A 23,842-nucleotide genomic window follows, 5' to 3' on the forward strand; every position below is an offset into this window, starting at 1 on the left:
TATGTCAGTGTTGTAGAGTTGAGAGCAGTGCTTTTAGTGTTGCAGGCCTTTCAGAATGCTCTCCTTCAGGAATGTTTGCTATTCAGAGACACCATCAGTAGTATGGTGCATCAACAAACAAGGTGGAAAGGGGAAACCAGATCTTTACCCCTTGTGTTGAGAAGAGCTCAGGGTTTTGCACTGGGTGACCTCTTCCAACCCCTTTCTTATAGCAATGAATATCCCAGGGAAGTCCAGCATATTAGCAGACTAAGCAAGTACAGCCTACTACTTCACAAGTGGTCCAACAACAATGTAGTGGAATTGATTTTCTGACAATGGGACCAGCCTTGCTGCGATCTCTTTGCATCTGCCCTGAACAACTGCAGCAGCTACTTTGCCCTAATCCACCACAGGGGGAGTCGCCGAGGGATGCTCTTCTCCAAGATTGCCCCCCCCCCCGATTTACTTTATGCTTATCCCCCAATTCCTTTGATTCCAAATTTCGTACAGAGAGCTGCTAGGTTGAAGAGCAAAGTCATCCTCATTGCACCCTATTGGCCTCAATAGGTTTGTTTTCCCTTCCTGTGGCCTCATTAATTCATCAACCCTGGATTCTGGACCTGATCTGTTCTCACCTGACAGCATGTTTCATACTCAAGTAGACACCTTGTTTCTCCATTTCCAGTAATAGCCAGATGACCTATGCTCTCGTCTCCGGTTCACCACATTTTATTGTCCCTTAAACCACCTACAAGGAAACTTTATACCAGTAAATGGAAGAGATTCAAATCATATCAACCTTTTCTGCCCCAATTCATAGCCTTCTTGATTTTTTGATGTTAGACATCGCCTGTTCGATTCTCAGTTAGAGCGTCTTCTGTGTGGCGACATGCGTGAATGGGCATTCCTTTGTTGAAGGTTGTGCGTTAGGCCCGGCAAGCCAGTACGGAAAAATCTACTGCCAATCATTAGCGGACCAGAGTTCCGCTGTAGCGACCCCTAACCGGGAAAAGCTGAAAGACACACACTTTTTTAATCAAGGAGCCACTGCTATAACAGTTAAAGTTCAGTTGGAAAAAAATTCTAATTTCCATAGTGGCTTTGATAATTCCTCATTAGCTGCTCATAAACTTTGTAAAACCTTTGAGAGGCACGCTCCTTTTTAAACCTCCATTTAAAGATCCCACCCCTCCATGGGATCTTTAATCTGTTACTGCAAGCATTAATCCATCCACCTTTTGAACCTGCTCATGACTGTGGTCTTAAGTTTCTTTCTTGGAAAACTTTATTATTGTTGGCCATTACTTCTGCTAGACAGATTTCAGAGATTCAGGCCTCGTCTGTGAAGCCCCCATATCTAATTTTTCATAAAGATAGGGTTACACTACGAACAAATGCATCTTTTTTTGCCCAAAATAGTATTGGTCCCACATTAACCAGTCCATCACTTTACCAGTTTTCTTTCCAAATTATTCAAACAAAGGCAAATATTTGTTATATTTATTGGATGTTCCTAGGCAACTGCGATTCTTTTTACATAGAACAAAGGACATCAGGTGTATAGATCAGTTATTTGTTTCATTTGTGGATTTGAAACTGAGTAAGCCAGTGTCCAAAGTCACCTTAGCCAGATGGCTTACAGACTGCATAACCTTTAGTTCCAACAAATTAGATATCTTCTTATCACGACTTCATCGCATAGAATCTCTGAGACAGCAAGTCCAGGATTTATTGGATCTCCCTGCTTCCCTGGCATGATTAGTGCTCTGAGTGCTGGGGTCAGTGTCAGCTGCTATCATTCTAGTTCCCTTGGCAAGATTTTTCATGCGAGGTATACAGTGGACCCTGACGGTTCAGAGGTCCCTTCTTTACCAGCCTCTATCTGTTCCCATCAAGCAGACTTCAGTCTGCAGGCATCATCTCCAATGGTAGATACAGTCAAACAACCTGTGTCTGGGCAGGCTGTCCCCCCACCCCAGTAGCCACAGTGACTGCGGATGCCTCCCAGTTGGTGGGGGGGGGGGCATTACAAGGAAAAGATGGTCCAAGGTACATGGTCCCCTTATGAGGCCAAACTGCATGTCAGTGTCCTCAAGATGAGAACAGTCCTCTTAACATTGCAAGCCATTCAGGACATCATCCCTCTGGGGACTGTTGCTGTGCACACGGACAACATGTCAGTTGTCTGGTATATCAACAAACAAGGAGGAACCCGATCCTATCCTTTATGAGAGTCTGGGAATGGCCTATCTCCAAGTCATTTTCTTGTTGCATTCCACATTCCAGAGAAAACCAACACACTGACATACTCAGCAGATCCATTCTGATTCCACATGAGTATTTGGACCAGGCTTAATGCAATTTCTCTGCCTCTCCCTCTCAGGTAGACCAAGTACTTTGCTCTGATCCACTCTTGGAGGGGGGGAGTCACCGAGGGACACTTTGGTCCATGATTGGCCCCTGGGTCTCCTCTGTGCTTATCCCCCTCTCCTGTTGATCTCGAAGTTCATACAGAAAGCCAGCAGGTTGAAGAGCTCAGTAATCCTCATTGCTCCCTTCTGGCCTCCTCGAGTATGGTTCCCGTTTGTGTTCTCACCTCCGGTATCCTGCATGGATACTGGAACCCAATCAGGACTACACCCTCAAATTGACCACGTGGTTTCTCCACTTCCACTGATGGTGAAAAGGTCCAGGCTTCCCTCTCCAGTGACACAATTTTAGCTTCCCCGAAGGCCTCCACCATAAAGGTCTAGAACAGCAAGTGGAAAAGGTTTTCCATATGGTCCTCAAAGGAGAGCACTGACCCTTTTTCTTCTCCTGCTTCAGCCATCTTTCACTTTCTTAGTACTCACTCAAGTAGGAGCCAGTTTTTCTACCATAAAACTTCAACTGGCCGCCATATCTAATTGTCATGCCAGAAGGAGATTATCTTATCTTTCATCATCTAGGTTATATGAAGCATTTGAGAGAGATAATTTCCTTAGACCCCCCCCTTCCCATAAAAGACCCCCTGTCGTCCTTGAGATCTTACTATTGTTCTTCATGTCCTACTCAGAAACCCTTTGAACCAGCTGACAATTGCGACATGAAATATCTTTTATGGAAAACTATTTCTGGTAGCCATTACTTCAGCTAAGGGAGTGTTTGAACTTCAAGCTTTATCAGCCAAACCTCCTTGCATCATTTTCCACAAAGAAAGGGTATCTCTGTGAACCAACCCTTCCTTTATGCCTAAAGTAGCCAGAGAATCAAACGTTAATCAGTTCAACTGCCAGTTTTCCTTGCCAGGTTTTCTAATAAAGGCCGATACATGTTGCACCTCCTTGATGTTCATAAACTACTACGTTTCTACCTTCACAGAACAAAGTACAGAAAGTCTGACCATTTGTTTCCTTCTCACCAAGTTATTTGGGTCAATCATTTTCCAAAATTACCTTGGCTAAATGGGTTACAGATTGTATTTCTCTCATTTACTCCCAAAAAGGTATTGAGTTGCCTCGAATTCCTAAAGCCCACTCTACCAGATCTATGGCTATTTCATCTAGAGATTGTTTGGGTTGTGCTGCAGCCACTTGGTCAAAGACTTATACCTTTGCTTGCACTACAAATTGGACATAGTTTCCAGAAGCAGGGCATCTTTTGGCTTTACAGTGCTCCTCCTTCCTTGAGGGCCACCCAAGAGTCATGTAGCTGAGGGACTCTGACCCATCAATGGGGAAGAATGAAAAGGGCAACACAAGATTTAGGAGTTATGTACTTATCATAACTTGGCATTGTTGTCTATTTTCAGTCTTCCTCACTTTCCCCTCCCATCCATCCCCCAGCCTTGTCTCTCCGAGAAGTTACCTGGAGTAATTTGGAACTGGAACCCATAGGTTCTAGGTTTGGGCCCCAAATCTCTTGCCTATCATGTTTCTATAATTCTTGGGCAATAAAACAACAAACTTGATCTGAGGAGTAAGGTGAAGGTATGTTGAGTTACGGGAAGAGGGAGGAGCTCAAGACTCTGATCCATAAGTCTTGGAAATGCAGTGAAATCATATACGATGTCTGATCTGAAACCCATCAGTGAGAAAGAATGGAAATGGATAATATAGATGCCAAGTTATGGTAAGTACATAGTTCCTAATTTCTCACACATGGTTGGAAAGCTACTTGCCACAGAGGGGGCACGCAGTGGTATCCTGTGGCTGTAATGGTTGAGCACACAGCCCCTGTATGCCCCCCCCCCACCCCATATGAAATGGCAACTTCAGTGATGTGCATTTTCTGTTGCCATGCCCACTTAGGTCACCAACACTGGAGTACCAGACTTCACCACGCCTCACATTTGCCTCATGGCATGCATGCTTAATTGGGAATAAGTGTCATCCAGGCACAGTCTGCTGCCACAGAGTCAGCAGTGTGGCCGGCAGGTGTTTTGCATGACATTCATGAAGATACTATCTAGCACCATTCTGAGTTTCAGGAGGACATGAAGCACAGAATTCAGAACTGAACAGGTCTGGTGAGGTCCGTAGCAGCACAAATTGCCTTAGTTAACACCACTATTTATAGAAGTGCCAGTAACGTTGTTGTGTTCAAGTTAGTAGTTTTGTCCATATAGTGTACATATCAAGGGCAAATGTATAATTGGACTTTTGCAGGAGGCATGTTCATTAGCTGTGTCTTAAGCTGTTAGAAGGCTTGCCACCTCTTTTTATGGTGGCATGCATTACCTGGCTCGGTTACTGGGACTCCTCACTAGAGATTTCCATCCAGGTCACAAAACAGCACACCATCCATGCCATGTGAGATCAAGGTCATGGAGTGGCATCCCATTCCTTTCACAAGAGGAAATAATCCTGATACCATTTATCCTTCAGCTGATGCATCCACTGCATTTGGCCCTTGTGACATGTTTCTTTACGTAGCTTCTGTTGGCATTCTTGTGTCATTTGTATTTCCTGTCCCCTGCATAAAAGGCAATGACTGTGAACCACAACATCCACCCACATTTGCTATACTGATGTGATGTGTGATGCATAGTTGATGCACTAACCAGCATAGCCTTATTGGAGAAGTACATCATGTTTGCTTTGTGCAACCCTTTATGAACATCATGGCCTATAACTGTCAACTAGATGTTGCTGTTTTGTCAGCGTTGTGTATATTGTACCAGTTAGTTCCTGGGTTAGCTCTGTTTGCTCATGTCATTCAGCTCCAAATAACTACCATGTTTCAACACTGCTGCTGCAGGGGCTGATGTTTGCTGCAGTGCAACCATGTATTCAGGATGTAGATCATCCTTCCTTGTAATCATATTTTGTAGCATGACACGTTCTTTGGACATCTTATTAGTTGCCTGGGGGAGTACTTTACAGACAGTGGATATATTTAGGCATTGAAACTATCTTCATCAACCCAGAGGCATTCAGTTACATTAGATATAGGGGCATGTTGCATTTCCACAGCTATTTCAAGGTTGATCACTAGGGTCATAAGCAGTGAACAAACGATGAGTATCCAGCACAACCTGCAAAATACAACACAAGAACATTTTGATAGGGGGGATGGATTGACTACATGTATGGTTTGTGTACATAATCATTTATTTTGCACACTGTCTCGGCACTTATCAACTTGATGACCATATAGAAAATCACTGTACTAAAATACATGCATCTGAGATGTATGCCATACAGCTGAACTACCTAGAGTCAGGACATGCACCTTGGAAATAAAATCCTGTCCACGTCTGATTATGTTGCACATTTAAGAATAAGTCTTTCTTATCCTCATACTGTACACCAGGTAGAGCTTTTAGTGCCATATGAGTGCATTCTATGGTACCTAGCACCTTAGGATATTGTGTGATTTCACAGAAGCATTGCATAGAGAGGTGGCTGCTTCTGCAGTCTTTGGAAACACTATATGCTATTTCACATTCAGCAACATGATGTCAAACAACTTATTGGATATTCTTGAAATACCCAGTGTGTTCTAGCTGATCAATGCAGGGTCCCTGTAGCTAAGATAGTGAGATTTAAACATATTACTTTTCCTGAGGGACTGCAAGACCACACATTCCCATATATATTCAGTATTAGGGTGAAATGTGTCATCAAGTGTACTAATACTACCCGAAGCCATATTTTGAAGATCAATTATTTTGTCATCTGTCAAGTTATGGCATTTGATACGATAGGCCCAGTAAAAAAGGCAAATGACAATTTTGGCAGTGCACTCATCTTGGAGTATAATGCTTGTGCAAAAATGGTAAGACAAACTATAGATACAGAATGGAATAAATTTTTAGCATTTACTGACTTAGAGAAACTAAAGAATGAAAAGCTAAGAGTAGTTTATAAGAATTCAAGTAACTTAAACTTTTATTGGAAAATGGTACAAACCAAGAAGTTCAGAGATGGAGAAAAAGGAAGGGAATGTTTAAATGTGGACATTGTCAACAGTGTGCATACATGAGCAATGCAGAAAGTGTGTATTTGGAAAGCAGGGGAATCACCCTGGAAGGCAAGGATTTTAATAATTGTGACTCCTTTGGGCTTGTATATTTAGCGAAATGTCAAACCTGTGAAGCATTCTATATAGGGAAGACGGAACACAAGCTCAGGAGAAGGGTATATGAACATATATATGACCTAGAAACAAACAAACAGACTAATGCATTGTACAAACACAAACAAAGCTGTGAAAATGCACACTATACATTTTTTGTGATAGAAAGGGTGGAAAAGAGCGGCAGAGGGGGTTTATGGGAGGAATGTTTGGAGTACAGAGAATTATGGTGGCAGATAAGTTTGGAGGCCAGTAAGCCACCGGGTCTCAATGAACATATCTCCATAGTCCCATTATTAAAATTGAGAGCAGCAAAACTGTGATATGCATTTGCGCTTTCTGTGAATTTTATCACATTTTTACCCATGTTTTCCAATAGTTACAGTAGGTCTTTAAGCTTTTTTGTATTTGTAGTTTTATTAAAACGGGTTTGTAATACGTTATGAACACAAGTGTTACACTCGTTTATCAAAGGTATTGAACTTATTTTTCCCTTATATTTTCCTGTTTTTAACATTCTTTTGACTGAGTGAGGAGATACAATTTGCCTTTGGTTTACAGTGCAATTTTTATAGTACCTGCAATTTCATGAATCATCCACTAGATGGAGGATCAAGTTCATTTAAAGCAAATATTCAAGTTGGTAATTTTAACCATTGAGTCCTACTAAATGTCTTTTTAATAGTATTTTAACTTTATAATTTATTCTTTGTAGTCAAGTGTTTTAAGGATTTTTATTTAAAACATATTTTTATTTCTACATATTTATTCATCAAACATTGTAACATTGTGTTTTAAGGATTTTTATTTAAACATATTTTTATTTCTACATATTTATTCATCAAACATTGTAACATTAAATGTGTTTTAATTGTGGCAACAGAGAGCTGCAACAAGAAAAGTTTTTGGTTTTAAACTAAATTAACCTTTCAATTAATTAATTAACCTAATCAATGTAATTAAGTGAATGGTATAAAAGCACTAGTAGTTTGAACAGCCCACATCTGAGGAAGTGATGTTTAAAATGAAAACGTATGGTGGAGTGTTAATGTTCTGTGTTTCTGTGGAATAAAGTGAACTGAAGTGTGCTGAGCCATCTGTGGGGTTTTTTCACACTTTTCTAAGGTTGCCCTGCTCTGGGCTTTATTGTTTTGCCTGAAAAGCTGCTTCATGTTGTGGATTACAAGTTATGGTATGTCATTCACTGTCTGTAATGCGTATGCACCTTTAGTCTGTGAAGATGATGTGCAACCTGGTTAGCAATGGCTGCAGTTAATAGAGAGTTGCTGCTGATCACAGTTTGCTTTAATTCCGAACATGGCTGTAGGATGCAACACTAAAATTTTATGCATGCTGCTTTGACAGCTGTAAATAGTAACTTTTTTAAGTCGTTTGATTGCATGCAAATGTTAACTCATTTGGTTGCGCTGTGTCATACGGATCTGTTTATGCAGTCATTTGAATGCACTCCATATTGCCCTGTACAGGCTGATGTACTCCATTGCATTGTGTCTGTGAATTGCCACCATGTTATACCTTGCTGATAATGCTACAAAATGGTCTGTGGTTCAGTGAAACATGTCTATGAATTCCACTAAAAGAAAACAAAAAGACACTAATTGGGCCAACATAGATTTTGCAATTACTCTAACTTTTGCACTAGAGGGGTCTTTCATTGGGCATTATTAACTAGCAATGTTTAGATACAGTGCTTTAGTAGCCACTTGTGAATACAAAGGGAATTGCATTTCTTTCTCACTGACTAAAAGAGATACTTAAAAAATGCTGAGTAATTAGAAAATTTACATAGGCTCAACAGCAGGCATTACAAAACATCTATGGTCCAGTATTTTTTGTTTACTCTTGGTGAAGTCACATTGTGCATATTCACATTCAGGTAGTTGTTGGACCGTTGTTGAATTTCTCAACCTTTCTACTGCTGAATGTAGTTGTAATTGTAATCCTTGAAAGCAAGTCAAATACATAATGGTTTGTAAAGGAAGAAGATGGAATATAAAAAGCAATTTTAAATTCTCTCTTCTACTAGGTGCTGATCTTAAAGAAAGAGCCCAAATGAGCAACACTGAAGTTGGCCATTTCGTTTCCAGGTTAAGGACTCTAATGAGTAATATTGGTATGTTCTACACTATGCTACGTGAACATAATGCTGTTACTTTATTCATTTGTAAAGGTTACGTTAAAGTTTTTGTGTTGACATTTATTTTTTAACATTTTAGCTGCATTACCAATGCCTACGATAGCAGCTGTAGATGGGTATGCCCTAGGTGGTGGCTTGGAGCTGGCATTAGCATGTGACATTCGAATAGCAGGTAAATGGATATGTCTGTACGTATATGTTTTATCATTTCCATACATTTATATACAAATAACTACAATTGTGTATTTCCACAGTTTTTATTCACTTTACTACTTTTATCAGCAAAAGTAATAATCTTGATGCACCTTTTGATATAATTTTTATACAGGATATATTAAACTTACTGCAGTTTTATAGAATGTATTAATGTTATCTGTTTATGCAGTTATGTTATATACATGCCTCTTATTGAGTATCTATTAATGTATAATGGAAACTATTATGCTGTTTTGTTTTATCGTGTATTGAGTGTGTCTGTGTACACTCCCAAGTATGAAATAAATGTTAGAATTGGTGATCTTGTGATCTTTTTTAGAAATTAATTCCAGCAGAGATTCATGGACAGACATGGCATAGCCGTGTAGCACTGTTCATGATGGTTGTTGCTTGAAGCGTCTGAGCTTATTAGACATGTATTAGGCAGTTCCTTCTATAAAGGTGTCTAAGCAAACTGGAACAGTCTTCCTAAATATCTAAGAGGGGAAACTGAGTATTCTGTGTTACGGTCTTTTCTCAAAAAGGACCTTCTCACCATTAATTGCTTTATATGTTTCAGAGATGTAAGCCAACTTCATCACAGCTACTTTTCAATATACATTCTCATCTACCTTATTAATGCACATTTTCTCCTATTCAGGCATTGTGACAACTATTTTTACTACAGTCACTCAATCTCTTTATTTTACTTCACCACTCTGTTATGTTACTCAGTATTGCTTTAAACTTCCATTTTTCACCTTTCCCACACTTTTGTCTTCTGTCATCATCTTTATTTTGTTGTGTTGTATTTCTCAAGAACTCCTTATTTCTCCTGCCAACATTTCTCTTCCTCACACCCTCAACCTTTGAAGTGCACCTCCTACATTCTGTTGCTAAATCTTATAAACATCCAACACCTTTCCTTGATGCCATGGATATCAGTTGTTTCAGTGGTTACCATAAATGTAATTGGTTTTCTGTACAGAATATTTCTACAGAATGTTTTATTCTTGTATTGTAACGTTTAACATTGTATTTCCACAGCTGGAAGTTAGAATTCACAGTACATTGTTGCTCCTGACTGCACTGCTGTTATATCTGTACGTGTTCTTATCACTGTGTTCCTAGTACTTGCTGTAATTCTAGTGTGTGTACTTTTGTAACATTTGACTCATTTTTGTAGTGCAGTGCTACTTTACTCCTTGTATAATGCCTTACCTAAGGCCCTGGTCTTATCTGAAAAAGGTTATCAGTGCACTTATGAAGTATACAAAATTAAATAAATAACATATTCAAAGGGATGCATGCAGAAATGAGAGGCATAGCAGTAATGGAATGCTAGTACTAAGCTGCAGTGTAGCATTAGCAGTGCTACAGATATGTCCAACTGATGTGATGTGTAGGCAAGCTAGCACAGTGTAGTCATTGTTTTGCATGCATACTGTGGTGCTGTATCATTGCAACTTGTGCCAAGCTGGCAGAGTAGTATGAATGTGCACAGTACAGTGGCAGCCCTGTTCAGCATATAAATGGGGAGGAAATGATGCATGTGGGAAAGTAAGAAAATGGAGAACACCCAACAGAGGTAAACACAAAAGACAAGGAATGAAAGGTTTGGGGACAGGCATAAGAGGTATTTTTGTAGCCCTTTTAATAGGGGGGGGGGGGTCTATATCAGCTTATCGAAAGCTGATAACATCGAATGCTAGTTGAGCGACCTCTAAAGGTTGAACAACCAAAATAGTGAAGACATGGAACAGCGATTCCCCCTGGGAAATTTGCCATTTCCTCCACTGTGGTATGATCTAGGAGTTGGTATATTTAAGTAGGGGGGAGCACAACCCCCCCACTTTGTTTTATTTTTTATTATTATTTTTTTTTTTTTGGGACAGCAATTTTTTTTCCATGGGAAAAAATCGCTGTTCTGTCTATGCTATTTTGGTTATTCAACCTTTTGTAGTCTATCAACTGGCGTTCGATTTTTATCAGCTTTCGATAAGCTGATACAGACCCTAATAGGGCTAGTATATACAAAAATAATAGGAAAGCGGGGGTGGATAGACACATGCCTACAGGTAATGAACAATAGAGGGGTTAGAAATGGGCAAAGAATGATGGCAAAATAAGGGAGGGAGCACATGATCATGGGAATCATGAGGAGTCTTTGTACGGCTGGCTGAAAGCAGGCTCTGAGGGGGTAACAAACCATAGGCATCACTTACTGGGTGGCTGATAATATGGGCCAGTTTGAGTTCTAGTAGTCAGGGTGTGCCAGTTATATAAATCAGCCAGCCATTCCAGAATATGCTCAGTGTTTGTGGGCATCCAACTGCTGGTAAACCTCAGCAATGACTAGTCTCCATGCTTTATTCTGGGAGACTTGCTGTCCACCTTCAGGAGAGGAGCCTTCACCACTTCTTGACAAGACTTGAGGGCAGCAGCCAACGACCCTTCCTCACTTGTAGTAGAGAAGCTTTCATCCCCCACCCACAGCTGAGAGGCATACCTAGTGGGCAGTGATAACCCAGCACATAGCTGTCAGGGACTGAGGTGATTTGGACAGCTGCTCCTGCTTCTGCACAGCTGGGACTGCAGAAGGATCACTGTATGGGAAAAGAGAATACACCTGTGTAAAAATAACACCAGTACAATTGGAACTGGACTGCTGCTCAAACACACACACACTCTGCTGTCCAGAGAAACATGCTTCCCTTGTTTAGCATTCTGCTACGTTCAGTTGCCACTCTTCCCCTGCTGAAAACGGTGTACACGCTGTTAAGTATATACGTACAACAGTTAAGACTGTAGTAGAAGATAGGGATATCGAAAACAGAAGTAGAAATGTTTACAGTACATTTCTGTGTCCCTTTTCTGCTCTTTGCCTCCCATTGGTGAAGCAGATCAGAGTGGTGTCTTTTGTTTATCTAAGTGGGTGATGCCTTTGCCATTTTTAATGTTTGTGTCTTCTCAAGCCAGGCATCCACTTTTCATAATGAGCAGCTATAATGGCCCATTAGGCACATCCTGAAGTTCTGTGCAGAAGGAAAAGAAAATCCTGCTCTGTCTGTTGCATCTGACTGCAGGCTCACATTCTGCCCTACCTGAAATATCCATGACCAAATTATGCTTGCACATAGAGCAACATGGAGGCCTCAGGGACATGGATGCACATTTCTGAATCACTTCTTACAGCCTAGTGCTACACTGATGTTAGGACATGGCCGTAGTTGTGCACTATGGTACCACAAGAGTTCATAGGTAGGTACTAGGCTATCTGCCCGAAGGCATTTATAAGCCTAGCCAGAATGTGTTGGCTTTCACCACCCCCTTAGATTAGTTCCCTGTGCCTCTGTCCAGCAGAGCCATTGAAGTGATCCCTGGGGTAAACTTTGTTTCCTGTCCACTCTTCAAGGTTTCTGTTGAAGGGGGTTAGCGAGGAGCTCTGCTTAATGTAGATTGGAATCTTGTTCCAGAGCATGGTAAGTCTGTGGGACAGGAAGCTATCCCTCCAGCACATCCTATTTATTGTTGTGGTGAGGTTTAGATCCCTGGAGCTTGTGGCTCGAGGGGATATGGTTTTCTTTAGGTGGAGCATGTCCATCAATTCTGGGATGGACATGGCCTTGTATGTCAGGCAGAGATAACCTCTGAGTAGGCGGTATGCAATGGAGTACAGCTGGAGTTTCTTCAGTCGAGCTGCATAGAGCATCTGCTTGAGGCCAGTGATCCTCTTGGTGAGGTACATCTGTGGTCTTTCCAGTTGTTGCAGGTGTCTTGTAAGGTATATCTGATGAGTGATGCGTAGAGGAGGCCCAATGACCCCTTTTGATCTGGATGCAAACCCTTTTGTGATTAGGTGGGCCACATAGAAGGATTTTCTAACCACTTTGGCAATGTGATTATGAAATGAGAGGTTACTATCTACTTGGATCCCCAGATCCCTTATTACATCTTTCATATTTAGGGGGCTACCACCTATGTGGTAGTTTGTGGGTACTTTGTTTTTTCCAAAGGGGATGACTATGCACTTTTTGGCATTTAGCTTGAGGCCATGGTTTTGACACCAGGTATCTGTCTCAGTGAGACCCTTTTGGAGGATGTCTGTCAGCCGGAGAGTCAATTATAGGCCCTAGTTTGCAGTCGTGTGCGAACTTGGTCAGCCATAGTCCTCCTGTGCTTGCCTGTACCTCTAAGTATATGCCAAACAGGAGGGGTCCTAGGACTGAGCCCTGGGGAGCGCCAGTTAGATTCAGACCTAGCTCCCGCAACTCCTACCATGTGGGTTCTGTCAGTGAGCCAGTTGGCAACCCATCTCGTGACATAGGGGTTTATGTTTAGGCTGGTGAGCTTGTCTGTAATACCCAAGTGGAGAATGGTGTCACAGGCCTTTTTGAGGTCTAGGTAGGCTGTGTGGACAACCTTTCCCTCGTCTATAGCCTTGGGAACTGTCTCAAAGAAGTCCACCAGGTTTAGGAGGCATGATCTGCCCTTAAAGCCGAACTGGGTAGGGTCCAGTGTTTGGAAGTTCCAATGTCTCTGTTAATGAGATCCATGATGATGCACTCCACCCGGGGTCCATTGTGGCTCCACCTTTGTGGAGCGGAATAACTGTTGCTGCGCACCACTCTGTGGGCATGTAGCCTGTGGAGAGGCTGAGTTTAAACAGTGTGTTTAGGTGAGTGGTTAATTAATCTTTGAGCTCATGTAGGACGCAGCCTGGGGCATTGTCCGGTCCCATTGATGCTGTGTTTTGGCTTTGGAGGGCTGTTTTAACCTCAATGTCTGTGATTCAGGGGCACTACATTCTTCTGGTATAGTTATGGGCCCTTTGGGGGGGCGGGGTGAAGTTTGCACTGAAGCTGTCTGCCAGGATGTTGGCTATATTGGTCGGTTCAGTGTATTTTGTGCCATTCTGCACTAACTCCGAGCAGATCTGAGACTTGCCACTTAGATTCTTGGCATAGCTAAAGAATGCCTTGTGGTTATCTTTGGAGTCCATGGCAATTTTTCTTTCGAAGCTAGCCTTGGATGATTTTATGAGGGAACGTAGTTTTTTGCTGATACTGATCAGGGATGTCTTCCCCTCTTGGGATTTTACTCTTTTCTGTACTAGTTTCCTCCTGTTATATAGCTTGTGTATGGCAGGGGTCCACCAGACTGGTTTCCTTTTCTTGGAGGACTGAGTCTTGGTTTTGTTTGGGATAACATGATCCATGCATTCTTGTAGGTACCCATAGAGTGCATTAGTAAAGGATTTTGCAGCTTGGATAGCGTTATCCTTTAGCATGGGGGCTTTGAAACTTCCCACGTCGGTCTTAAGTAACGTGAAGTTTGCTTTTGAAAAGTTTTTCACGGTGGTTTCTTTGACCAGGGGTGGTGGCAGAATGTGGATATCCAGAGTGATTCGTTTATGGTCAGATCTAACCAGCGAGGGATTGACCTCCGGTGTGGATCACCGGTCGCCCATGTTGGTGATGACCAGGTACAATATGTTGTCACCTCTGGTGGAGGTGTTGACCAGTTGATCCGGGGTGTTTGCATTTATAAATTCTAGGAAATGTTGGGCAAGGGAGTTTGTACTTGAGTAGCTCTCCCAGTTAATGTTTGGGTAATTGAAATCACCCAATGTCAGAGTGTTTGGTAGGACCTTTGTTTCCAGGAATGCGGATTGGGTGTCCTGGGACATGGTGGGTGATCTGTAGCAAGCTGTAATTTGAATAGCTGTTTTGCCCATTGTTAGTTGCACGTGGATGATCTCTGAAGCATCGTGCTGTGCCACTAACCTGGAGGTCTAGTTATCCTTGATGAATATGGATGCTCCCCCTGCCTTTTGTATTTCGGTCCGGGTTTTGTGGCTGAACTGTATGGTATGAGTTGTAGCCTAGTAGGGCTGGCTTACTCTCTGGAGCCTTAAACCAGGTTTCTGTTAGTGCACATATATCGATTTTCTCCATACTGAGGAGTGCCTCGAGTGCGTACATTTTGAGGTTTAGACTTTGCATTGAGTAGCATTACCCTCAGTTTTTTGTTACTTGTGCTATTTATGGTGGTGGGTTTGTCTTTTGAGCCTTGCCTAAAAAAGGCACTATGGGGGTGGCAAAAGCTTTGGCCAGTATTTGAAAGCCTAAGGGTGACAGGTGCAAGCCGTCTCTAGCGAAGCAGCGTGGCTTGTCGAGCATGTCATCCCAGGCTGACAGACACTGGATCTCCTTTGAATGACACCAGAAGCTTAGCCAATTGTTGAAATTGATAATTTTTTCTCTATACCATGGTATCATTCTTGGTGAGGGCAGGATGCTACTCAGGGTCATAGTCATACCGACCTGGGCTACGTGATCAGAGAGCTCCTCCATGTCTCTCTTCATGTAGTCCAGGGAGGTACAGCTCAGGTCATTCACACCAACATGGACAATGACAGAGTCATATTTGTACTCGTTCTGGAGTGACCTGAATGCTTGTGTTATGTGGCAGATCCTGGCATCCGACAGGCAGTAACCTTCTCCTTGTTCAGCCTAGTGAGTGGGACATCAGTGTGCCTGACTATAGAGTCACCTATTTGGAAGCGCATATAATGATCTATGACAGTTATCACAGTCAGTTCAGTTGGTGAGTTGAGTTCAGTTAGAAGCTCGTCACCTTGCTTTGTGGAAGTAAGCATCTCAGTGTCTAATCTTGCCTTGCTATATAAAGCAGTTATCCTTTAGACAGTCAGGAAATGAGTCAGATTAGTTAAGTAGCATTTTTTCGGCATCTGTTTGAATCTGTCTGACTCTGCTGTTTTTATTTTTCCATCTTATTGAAACTCGGGTGTTTGTTGTACTTGGAATACATGAGAATATTAACTATTTTATTTATTATTAAATATTTTGCACCTTTTATTGTGGCTGGTCTTTTAGGGAATACTTTTTACATCTTGAGAGTACTTGTGCTCACTTTAGTGACACCATGGCAACTCCAAAAAGCTTTGCTGATTTGGTTACACTCTACCATTTAGGTTAGTATTGATATCAAGCAGTATAATTAGATACCATTGCAAGAGCCATACAGTGGTTGACTGGTGGCAGCGTGGTTACCTTATAGTCTGAGCAGAAGGGGCAAAGCTAGTAAATCTGTGCCAGCCATTCCTTGGTGTGTGTGTGGGTGTGTCAGCTACTTAGAACTGGGACACAGTGCTCCAAAGTGGGTCTTGTTTAGGATCTGGAGAGAGCGAGTGCCCATTCCCAGGTCTGGAGCATGTTCCCTGTGTGCTTTTGGGTGAAGTTGTACTTGATACAGACAGCTGCATCTTAAAGTGCTGTGTAAATCCATTCCAGTTAGTAACTCAGTGGTGAAGATTGAGGCTCCTTGATTACTGCACAAGGGTAGATAAGCCATCACAGTGGGAAACAGCAGTGGGACAGCCCATCAGGATACATGCACGCTATCCCATCACAGATTCCATCGAGCCCTGACATTGCAAGCCAGCACAGTGGTCATGGCCAGTGGTCACACTGTGTCAGCTTGGTACCTACCTCTGGAAGATAAATTCTCGACTCCCCACAACCTCCCAGCGTATGTGGCTACCATGTTTAAGTCCTATAAGCCTACACCATTACCAGAGTGTTCTGTCACTGTATCCCTATGGGTCCCTTTCAGAAGATCAATTTAACGAAGTTGAACTTCATATGGTTTGGGCCATGACTGATTTTCTGAAATGTCAAAAACTTTGAATGATAGAGTGGAGATAATATGCATGGTGTATGGGGTGTAGCCCCCCCCCCACTTGGGGGGGGGGGTTGCCTTCCTTGCAAAAAACAGATTTTTGTTAGTCATTCAACTTTTCATAAAGTTGCTTATATGGTCTTGACCATATGAAGTTCAGTTTTCTGTTGAATCTATCTAATGAATGGGATTCATCTCTGTCACCTATATGAGTAGTGATGACGGTGCCCTGGCACTAGTAACTTATGTTGGTGTGGTGATTGCACAGTGTGGCAAGTCCATGCACTGCACTACTTTGGGGTCGACTGCTTCCATCACATCATTCTGTGATATGTCATGGCCCAAGTTGTGGACAGAACATCTCCTGTTTGCCAGTGCTGCAAAGTACTGTGCCACTTCTGCCTTGGCTGTGGTACTACTGCTTCATGTTCCTTCCTTGCCTCTTCCACCCTGCTTTTCTGACACTGCTGTGATTAGTATAGAAGGCCCTGCCATGATTTCCACCTGCTGTTTTGTTTGTTTGCACAACACCATGTTATGTAGCATGGCGCACACACAGATCTTTCTGCATATGTTGGGACTATTTTGAGTCTCTAAAGCCATAGCCAGGCCTTTTGGCTACTAGAACATCATGGGCCTTATTTGCCTGGAGCTGAAAAATCAAGTGTTCTCCTTATCTGGTGTCTCAGTAGTGTTTTGATATCAAGTAAACTGGGAGTAGAAGCAGTGGATCCTATTTCAGACATAGGGCCTGGAGCTTCAGCCCCTCCGTCCTTAATCCACTCCATATATGATAATAAAAGCAAATGTCAACAGCTTGTAATCCCAAACATCAAAATATCAGGGGAAAAAGCTGAATTCACAATAAGTCAAAAGCACTAAACACTAACTACAGTAAAATCAACAAACAGCTAAATATCCTTGTCAGCTTAATACTATAAACACAAATGTTTTTTAGGAAGCAAGTCCCCTTGAAACTTCCTTGTGGGTGGAGAGCCCCCCAACTTACGTATACTAATTCCATGGTTGCACTCACTCAGAGAGAAATCTCCCTAAAGAAAAGGAATTGCTGCCAACACACAAGCAGCATCTCACCAGCAGTGATTGACTAAAATAAATCATATACAAAAACATAACTTTGCACCGCAACATAAATGTTCTGCCCATTCAGCACAGTATTTCATTCACAAAAAAATCAACTTTACACAGCAGTCACCCAACTCTGGGTTTGGAATAGTGAGCATTCTACATTTCCCACTTCAGTTCAAGCACACAGATCAACTGAATGTTTGACATTTTGAAGTGCACATGGGTATGCTGTGGTGATTCTAACCAGAATGTTATCTCAGAATAATGTAAAACACCAAATGTTATAAATAGATTTAAAGAAAGTATGTAAATATTGTGTGTTAGTCTGAGAAAATTCCTGCATGGTTCAGGTCATAGAATAAATTGTGATTAAGTGATGTGCAAGAAAGAGGTCTTTAGCCCTACAAATTCAGAATAGTCATCCTTTCTTACAGTTGGAATTGTATGCCTGGAACATTAATTCTGGCTAATGTGATGCAGTAAGAAGTATCATTGTGGATTTTTATCTGAGGAAACTAGACATTTTCCTGCAGGAGTCCAGAGACAAGAAACTTGGAAGCACATATGTGCTGTTGACATTAATTCCTGTTACAAAAGGGAATTACTGGACTTCATATGAGAGACTGTTCCTTTATTTGTGGGACTGAGATGATTTGAAAGAAAGATTATCTGTATGACTTAATTATCTTTGGTTGTCACTACAGACATGTCAATTCTTTGGGTGCACTTTTCTCAAAAAAAAAAAGTCTATCACTTGAGTTTTTTGTGTGTTTACAATACAGTTGTGTTAATCTTATGAAGTTTGGACATTGGCGCATTAATATACCAATAACCTTCTCGGGCAAAAACTGCTTAAAACCAAACCACAACTTGTCACTGAAAGCCGTTAATGCAGAAAACACTGTCTGTTACATATACCATACAAAGATGTCAGGAGTAAAAATAAGATCTCCAAAGTATGCCTCATGCATTGTAGTACAGAGTTTATTAGCAACACAATCCACAGTTCACTGTCCAGGATTAGATTAAGCGCTTTCATTCGTAAACTAGACTGAACTCCCGCAGAATCTGGATAGAAACAATAAGACATCCTTAAAAATTGTGTATTTAAAGACAGGCATACTTTTTGCATATTTGCTCTCCCGAGTAAAATACACTTGGTTCATGTTATTTGAATGTATTTTTAACTAAGTCTAAAGTGCAAGCAAAATTCATGATCTTACCATTTTGGCTACCACAATAGAAATATTAAATTTAGTAAAAATTGTATAACAGTAAAGACAATAGTGTGCCATAATGGGGAGAATGGGGTAAAGATATATATACCATTATTGGTACGATGACAGACATAAAAATAAGTTAAAAGCACATGAATGAGAGATGTACAATTGTAGTTGTACATTGATAACCTAATACCACTATAGTACGTCAACAGCTAATAATAAAAAAGGTTATTTTCTATTCTAATTTCAAAGTTCATTTTTATAGTACTGCAGAGATGGAAACTACCTCATTCAGACCTGGGGGTTGGGTAGCATTAAGCCTGAGTTGTCATAACAGTTCCTTAAACTTTATTCTCAGTAACCAGTCCACTCCTCTTGGTTGGATATTATCCTTTTCCAGTATGGCAAATTTAAAATCCCTAGGTCCATGGCAGCTAAAGGAGAGTTTGTAAATTGCGTTATTATTCTTCACTTTGATGTCATACAGGTGTTCGTAGATCCTTTTACTTGGTGAACTTTCAGTTTGTCCTATATAGAAACTTAAACATTAGTTAAGCAATGAAATGTATACTACCTCACGTATCTTATAATTACCCTTCCTAGGTCTAACAACACTGCCAATACCATTCTCCAACTTTATCTGTTTATCAGTCATAATGTTTGAGCATTGTTTACAGTAAGCACATCTATAGGTCCCATTATTCACCAAGTTGGTATTTAATTTCTTGTTGTTAGCCATATATTTAAAATGAAGTGCAATTTTGTACAAAAGTTGGTTCGCCACCTAAAATATATTTGTACACAGGAAAGGCATTGATATTCCAGTTTGTCCTAATTATGCAGCTAGCACATTCATTATATTTAGTAAGTGCCCTAATAAAATCTGTTCCAGAATGTGTTGTTACAGTAATATGTTTAACCTCCTGCTCCAGTAATGCTATATATATTTTTTACTCCATTCTGACAGAACAACTTCACTAATCTCCTCAATAATCCTTAAGGGATATCCTCTCTCTAAAAACATCCACTCCAGCTACATTAAAACATGGGATAGGGTCAAATTTAAACCCTTTCAAAAAAAAAAGCTAACTGGCACTGTATTTTCCACATAATGGCTTTCAGTGATAGGTTGCATTAATGTACCACTTTGGTAGAGAATGCAGGCATTTTTGGCACCAGTGTTGATGCCTAAAATCCTGATTTTCCTTTCACTGCTTGTCATACAAGTTGTACTATTTTGAGCCAGTCTACCCAATCTTAAATGAAAGCATTCCTGAGCCATTTCTAATTGGCCAGTTTTGTGGTGTTTACTGTGTAGTTTTTAAGTGGAGTGCACTTTAAATCATTTTTGCTTAGATGCCAAGATGACCACAGCTGAGCAACTGTTGCACAAATCATTGCAACCACTGCTGCTGAGGGCATATGTCCATTGCCAGAGTTTTGTCAATGCCAAAGACATTTTCACCACTAAACACTTGTTTAGGGAAGAAGACGTCAAGACCTGGTAGCATTTGAGTGATATGCCCCCCCCCCCCCGAGTGGTGGGACTGGAGTAACTGAGCCAATATTCACTTAGCGTATCTTAACTGGGGAGCCTTAAAAAACTAAGAAAGTGATAGTGTTAGCCTAAGTTGGTGTTACTTCTGAGAATTAAGATAGAAAGTTCTGTGTTTCCCCCAACAAAAAAAAGACACAAAATGTGTAATAAATTTTAGTTAGATCCAGAGGATCAGTATACTAAACGTTTTAGGATAGAAATGTTAGCCATTGATAAAGTAGCGGGCAAAGCCCATTTAAATTTACAAATGTGGATATTTCATAGAGATGCAAGTATGCTAAAATGTGTGTGTGCGCAGACGCACATGCTTGCTTATTTTACTAAAGAGGTTGTATAATGAAACTACATTATAACTGAACAAGTTAGGCCCATAGTAAAGCATGCTTCACACATTCTGGTAAGAGACAAAGTATCTGATAAATTACTCTGTTTTAAATAAAGGAAAAGAGAATCATTAGAGAGCAAATCTGTGTTGGTAAGAGTAATAGTGTTATACCTTTGAAATCTGTAACCAGTGAAAAGCAAACTTCTATTAATGTTATGCCTGTGGAATACGATGGATTGCCTGCAAGGATAGTCAAGCAAAGTTTGTTATACTGTGACAAGTTAATTACAGTGCCTTAATCGATGAAGGACTTCATTTTAGAAAGTATGGTTATATTTATAAGGGTACAGTATGTGTGTGCAAAGAAATTCCATAAACACAGCTGAAATAATCTGCATACATAGATATAGAAAAACTGTATCCAAATACTCTGGTAAAAGTATAAACAACGTTGGGAAGAAGATATCCCATTCGATAATCCACCTTATCAGCATGGGGAGGAGATCCAACAAAGGAATGTCTGGAAAGGGAGGGATAACTATCAGACACATTCTTACAATTATATGAGACAAACAGATCAATGAATAGTGTTGGAAGGCTTTAAACTTATAAAAGTTGTACTAGGGAGCTAGAGAAAAGAAGAACCTGTAGAGATATGGAAGCATGCTCCAAGGGCAAACAGGCCACAGGAACAGAGGGAGTAGGAGAAAGGAAGTTAGTTGCATAGTAAAACGTTGCTTGAAAGAGTTGAAGAGCAGGGGAGTAGAAGTGACCAACAGAACTGAAGGGAGAGAGAATCACTTAATGAAATACTGTATCCCAATGGAATGATAAGTATGGAAAATGCAGAATTTTAAACATTTTGTTAAGTAAACAATCTGGAAGCCTGAAAAATGTAGAATTCTAAGCAACAGTGAGTGCTGAGGAAGAAAAAACTGATCAGCAAGAAAGACTTCATTAGTATAGTTAGAAGAAGAAACTTTACCTGGTCAAAGTTATAAGTGCATTTCTGTCAGAACAAACAACCAAACGGAAAGTTCTAGCAGTAAAGATGTGTGGTCAGAAAAGCTTCAACAAAACTACAAAAAGACTGGCTGAAATCACCACAGGAAAAACTTTTATTACAAGCTTTTTGCAACAGTGCTTCTAAAGGTTGCGAAACAGTTAAGTATCCATCTGGTTTATATAACCATCAAGGCACAGGACTTCAAACACAGTTGCTCATTGGTAACTTAATTTCACTTCATTGTCAAAAGAGGTTGATTATTGTTAAGCCCATTCAAAACTGGGCTTGAATCTGCTCTTAATTTATTAACCAACATGTACTCTCCATTCTTTTTTTTGAACAGTTGTGTCCCCATACCTCTTTTTCTCATTCAATGTCTGTATAACTAAAAATTTGAAACTGTAAGCTTCATGTATTTTTATATGCTTAAATAAGGCATTGATTACAGATGATCACACATTCTCTGTTGTGGCATTCTACTACATTTGGCAGTGTAAAATGCTGAACACTGCCTGCATTCAGCTAAACAAACTATGCTTTTAATGTCACAGGTGGCATAGGTATCAAAATGGAACTTCTTTTGGGTAAATGGGTTTGTGAGTAAATTACCCCCTCAAGGTAAACTTACAGAAAGTGCATCTATGACATGGTTGCATTCTCTTTTTTGTGTAGGTATAGTATGAGCACCTCTGTGTTACTCTTTTTAGCACAGTAATGGATTTTGTTACATGTATGTCCATCTATAGCTAAAACAGGTTTTTCCATGTTTGTATTTATAAACCCTCTTCCTTAAAGGTATCCCAGTGCTTCTTAACTATTTGTTGAAGTGATTTTGTATTGGTATTTTACAAGTAAGTAGTATACACAAGGACTCCTTTACTTGATATTGGATCACCTGTTCTTGTACCAGATGTGTCAAAAGCCTTTCACTTCGTAATGTAATAACTGCATCCTTTAAGTTCTTTTTAACTTATCAGAATAACCTCTGTGAGAACAATTTCTCATTGGACCCATCATTTGCTTATCCATATTTCTTTATCTTATCCACCTATAGCATCTGTCAGCAATATTACTGAACATGGCTGGGGGTGCATACTCATTCTACATAAGTGCATATTTATCTGTACTTCCTTGGAATGTATGGTAGTATGTAATTCTTTCTTGAGATGTATATATACTGTGTGTGTATGACATTTATGTCTGTATAAAGTTTAGAACTCTAGAGAAGAGAGTGCAGCGGGTGTCTGTAAAAATGTAAAACTGGAGAGAGACTTTTCTAAAATACCTTTTGTGGTGGAAGAAGAACCTAGAGGAAAAAAAGGAAAGTGAAAAGATGGTGCTCATTCTCTCTGAGACCGTGGGATAACTTAAAGAAAAAGGAAAGGGTAGTGTGTACTGAGACAGGATAGCCTTGAACAAAGGCCTAAGGGTATTCTTCCTGAGCTAAAATACAAGAACCTTAGAGTAAAAAGAGGATTCTGTCCATCTAGTTTTAAAGAAAAGGGACAAGAAAAAAACTTGAGTAAGGCAGAGATAGCAACTGACAATGCTGGTTTGAACTGCTTTTCTTGGGAGAAGAAATAGAGACCCCAGTACCTGTATTAGCCGGGAAGGAGGCATTGCCTTCTACCTCGCAACAAACTGAGTTTGAGAAAACTCCCGAGTTGGCTGACCTCCAGATAAGCCAGATAAACTTTAAGAAAAAACAGGGGCAAGATGAAATTTTGAGCAGAGCAAGAGAAAGTATAAGTAGAATTGTAATGGAAAATAGTGAATGACAAATTCACTTTTCTTGCATTTTGTTACAGAATGATTTATTGTGCAGGGTAAGTAGACTGACAGGAGGTACTATGTCAAATATCGGTGCTCTAACCATTTAGAACCATGGTGATGACATGAACACACAGTTGTCTACAAGGGTGAACTCTAGGAATGGACAAGACTTGAGCAACGCTCCTAGCAGGGTTTACCTCGGCAAGAATAATTGAAGAAATGGAGAACTTCTGTACTGGATACCTTGAATACTAGAAGAGAGCTCCCCACC

The 23,842-nt window shown here is 40.6% G+C and overlaps 1 protein-coding gene across 1 annotated transcript in view; it reads left to right on the forward strand.

Annotated features, from left to right (window-relative positions):
* Positions 1-23,842, forward strand: part of ECHDC2 (enoyl-CoA hydratase domain containing 2) — a gene marked incomplete in the record, with an annotated part of 851,050 nt that overhangs the window by 396,218 nt on the left and 430,990 nt on the right. Inside the window, 2 exon segments of the mRNA XM_044085957.1 lie at positions 8,588-8,674; positions 8,778-8,870. Coding sequence (XP_043941892.1) covers positions 8,588-8,674; positions 8,778-8,870 — 180 coding nt within the window.

The sequence above is a fragment of the Protopterus annectens genome, chromosome 10.part0 (assembly GCF_019279795.1).
Source record: "Protopterus annectens isolate FY-2018-M chromosome 10.part0, PAN1.0, whole genome shotgun sequence".
Lineage (NCBI taxonomy): Eukaryota > Metazoa > Chordata > Ceratodontiformes > Protopteridae > Protopterus > Protopterus annectens.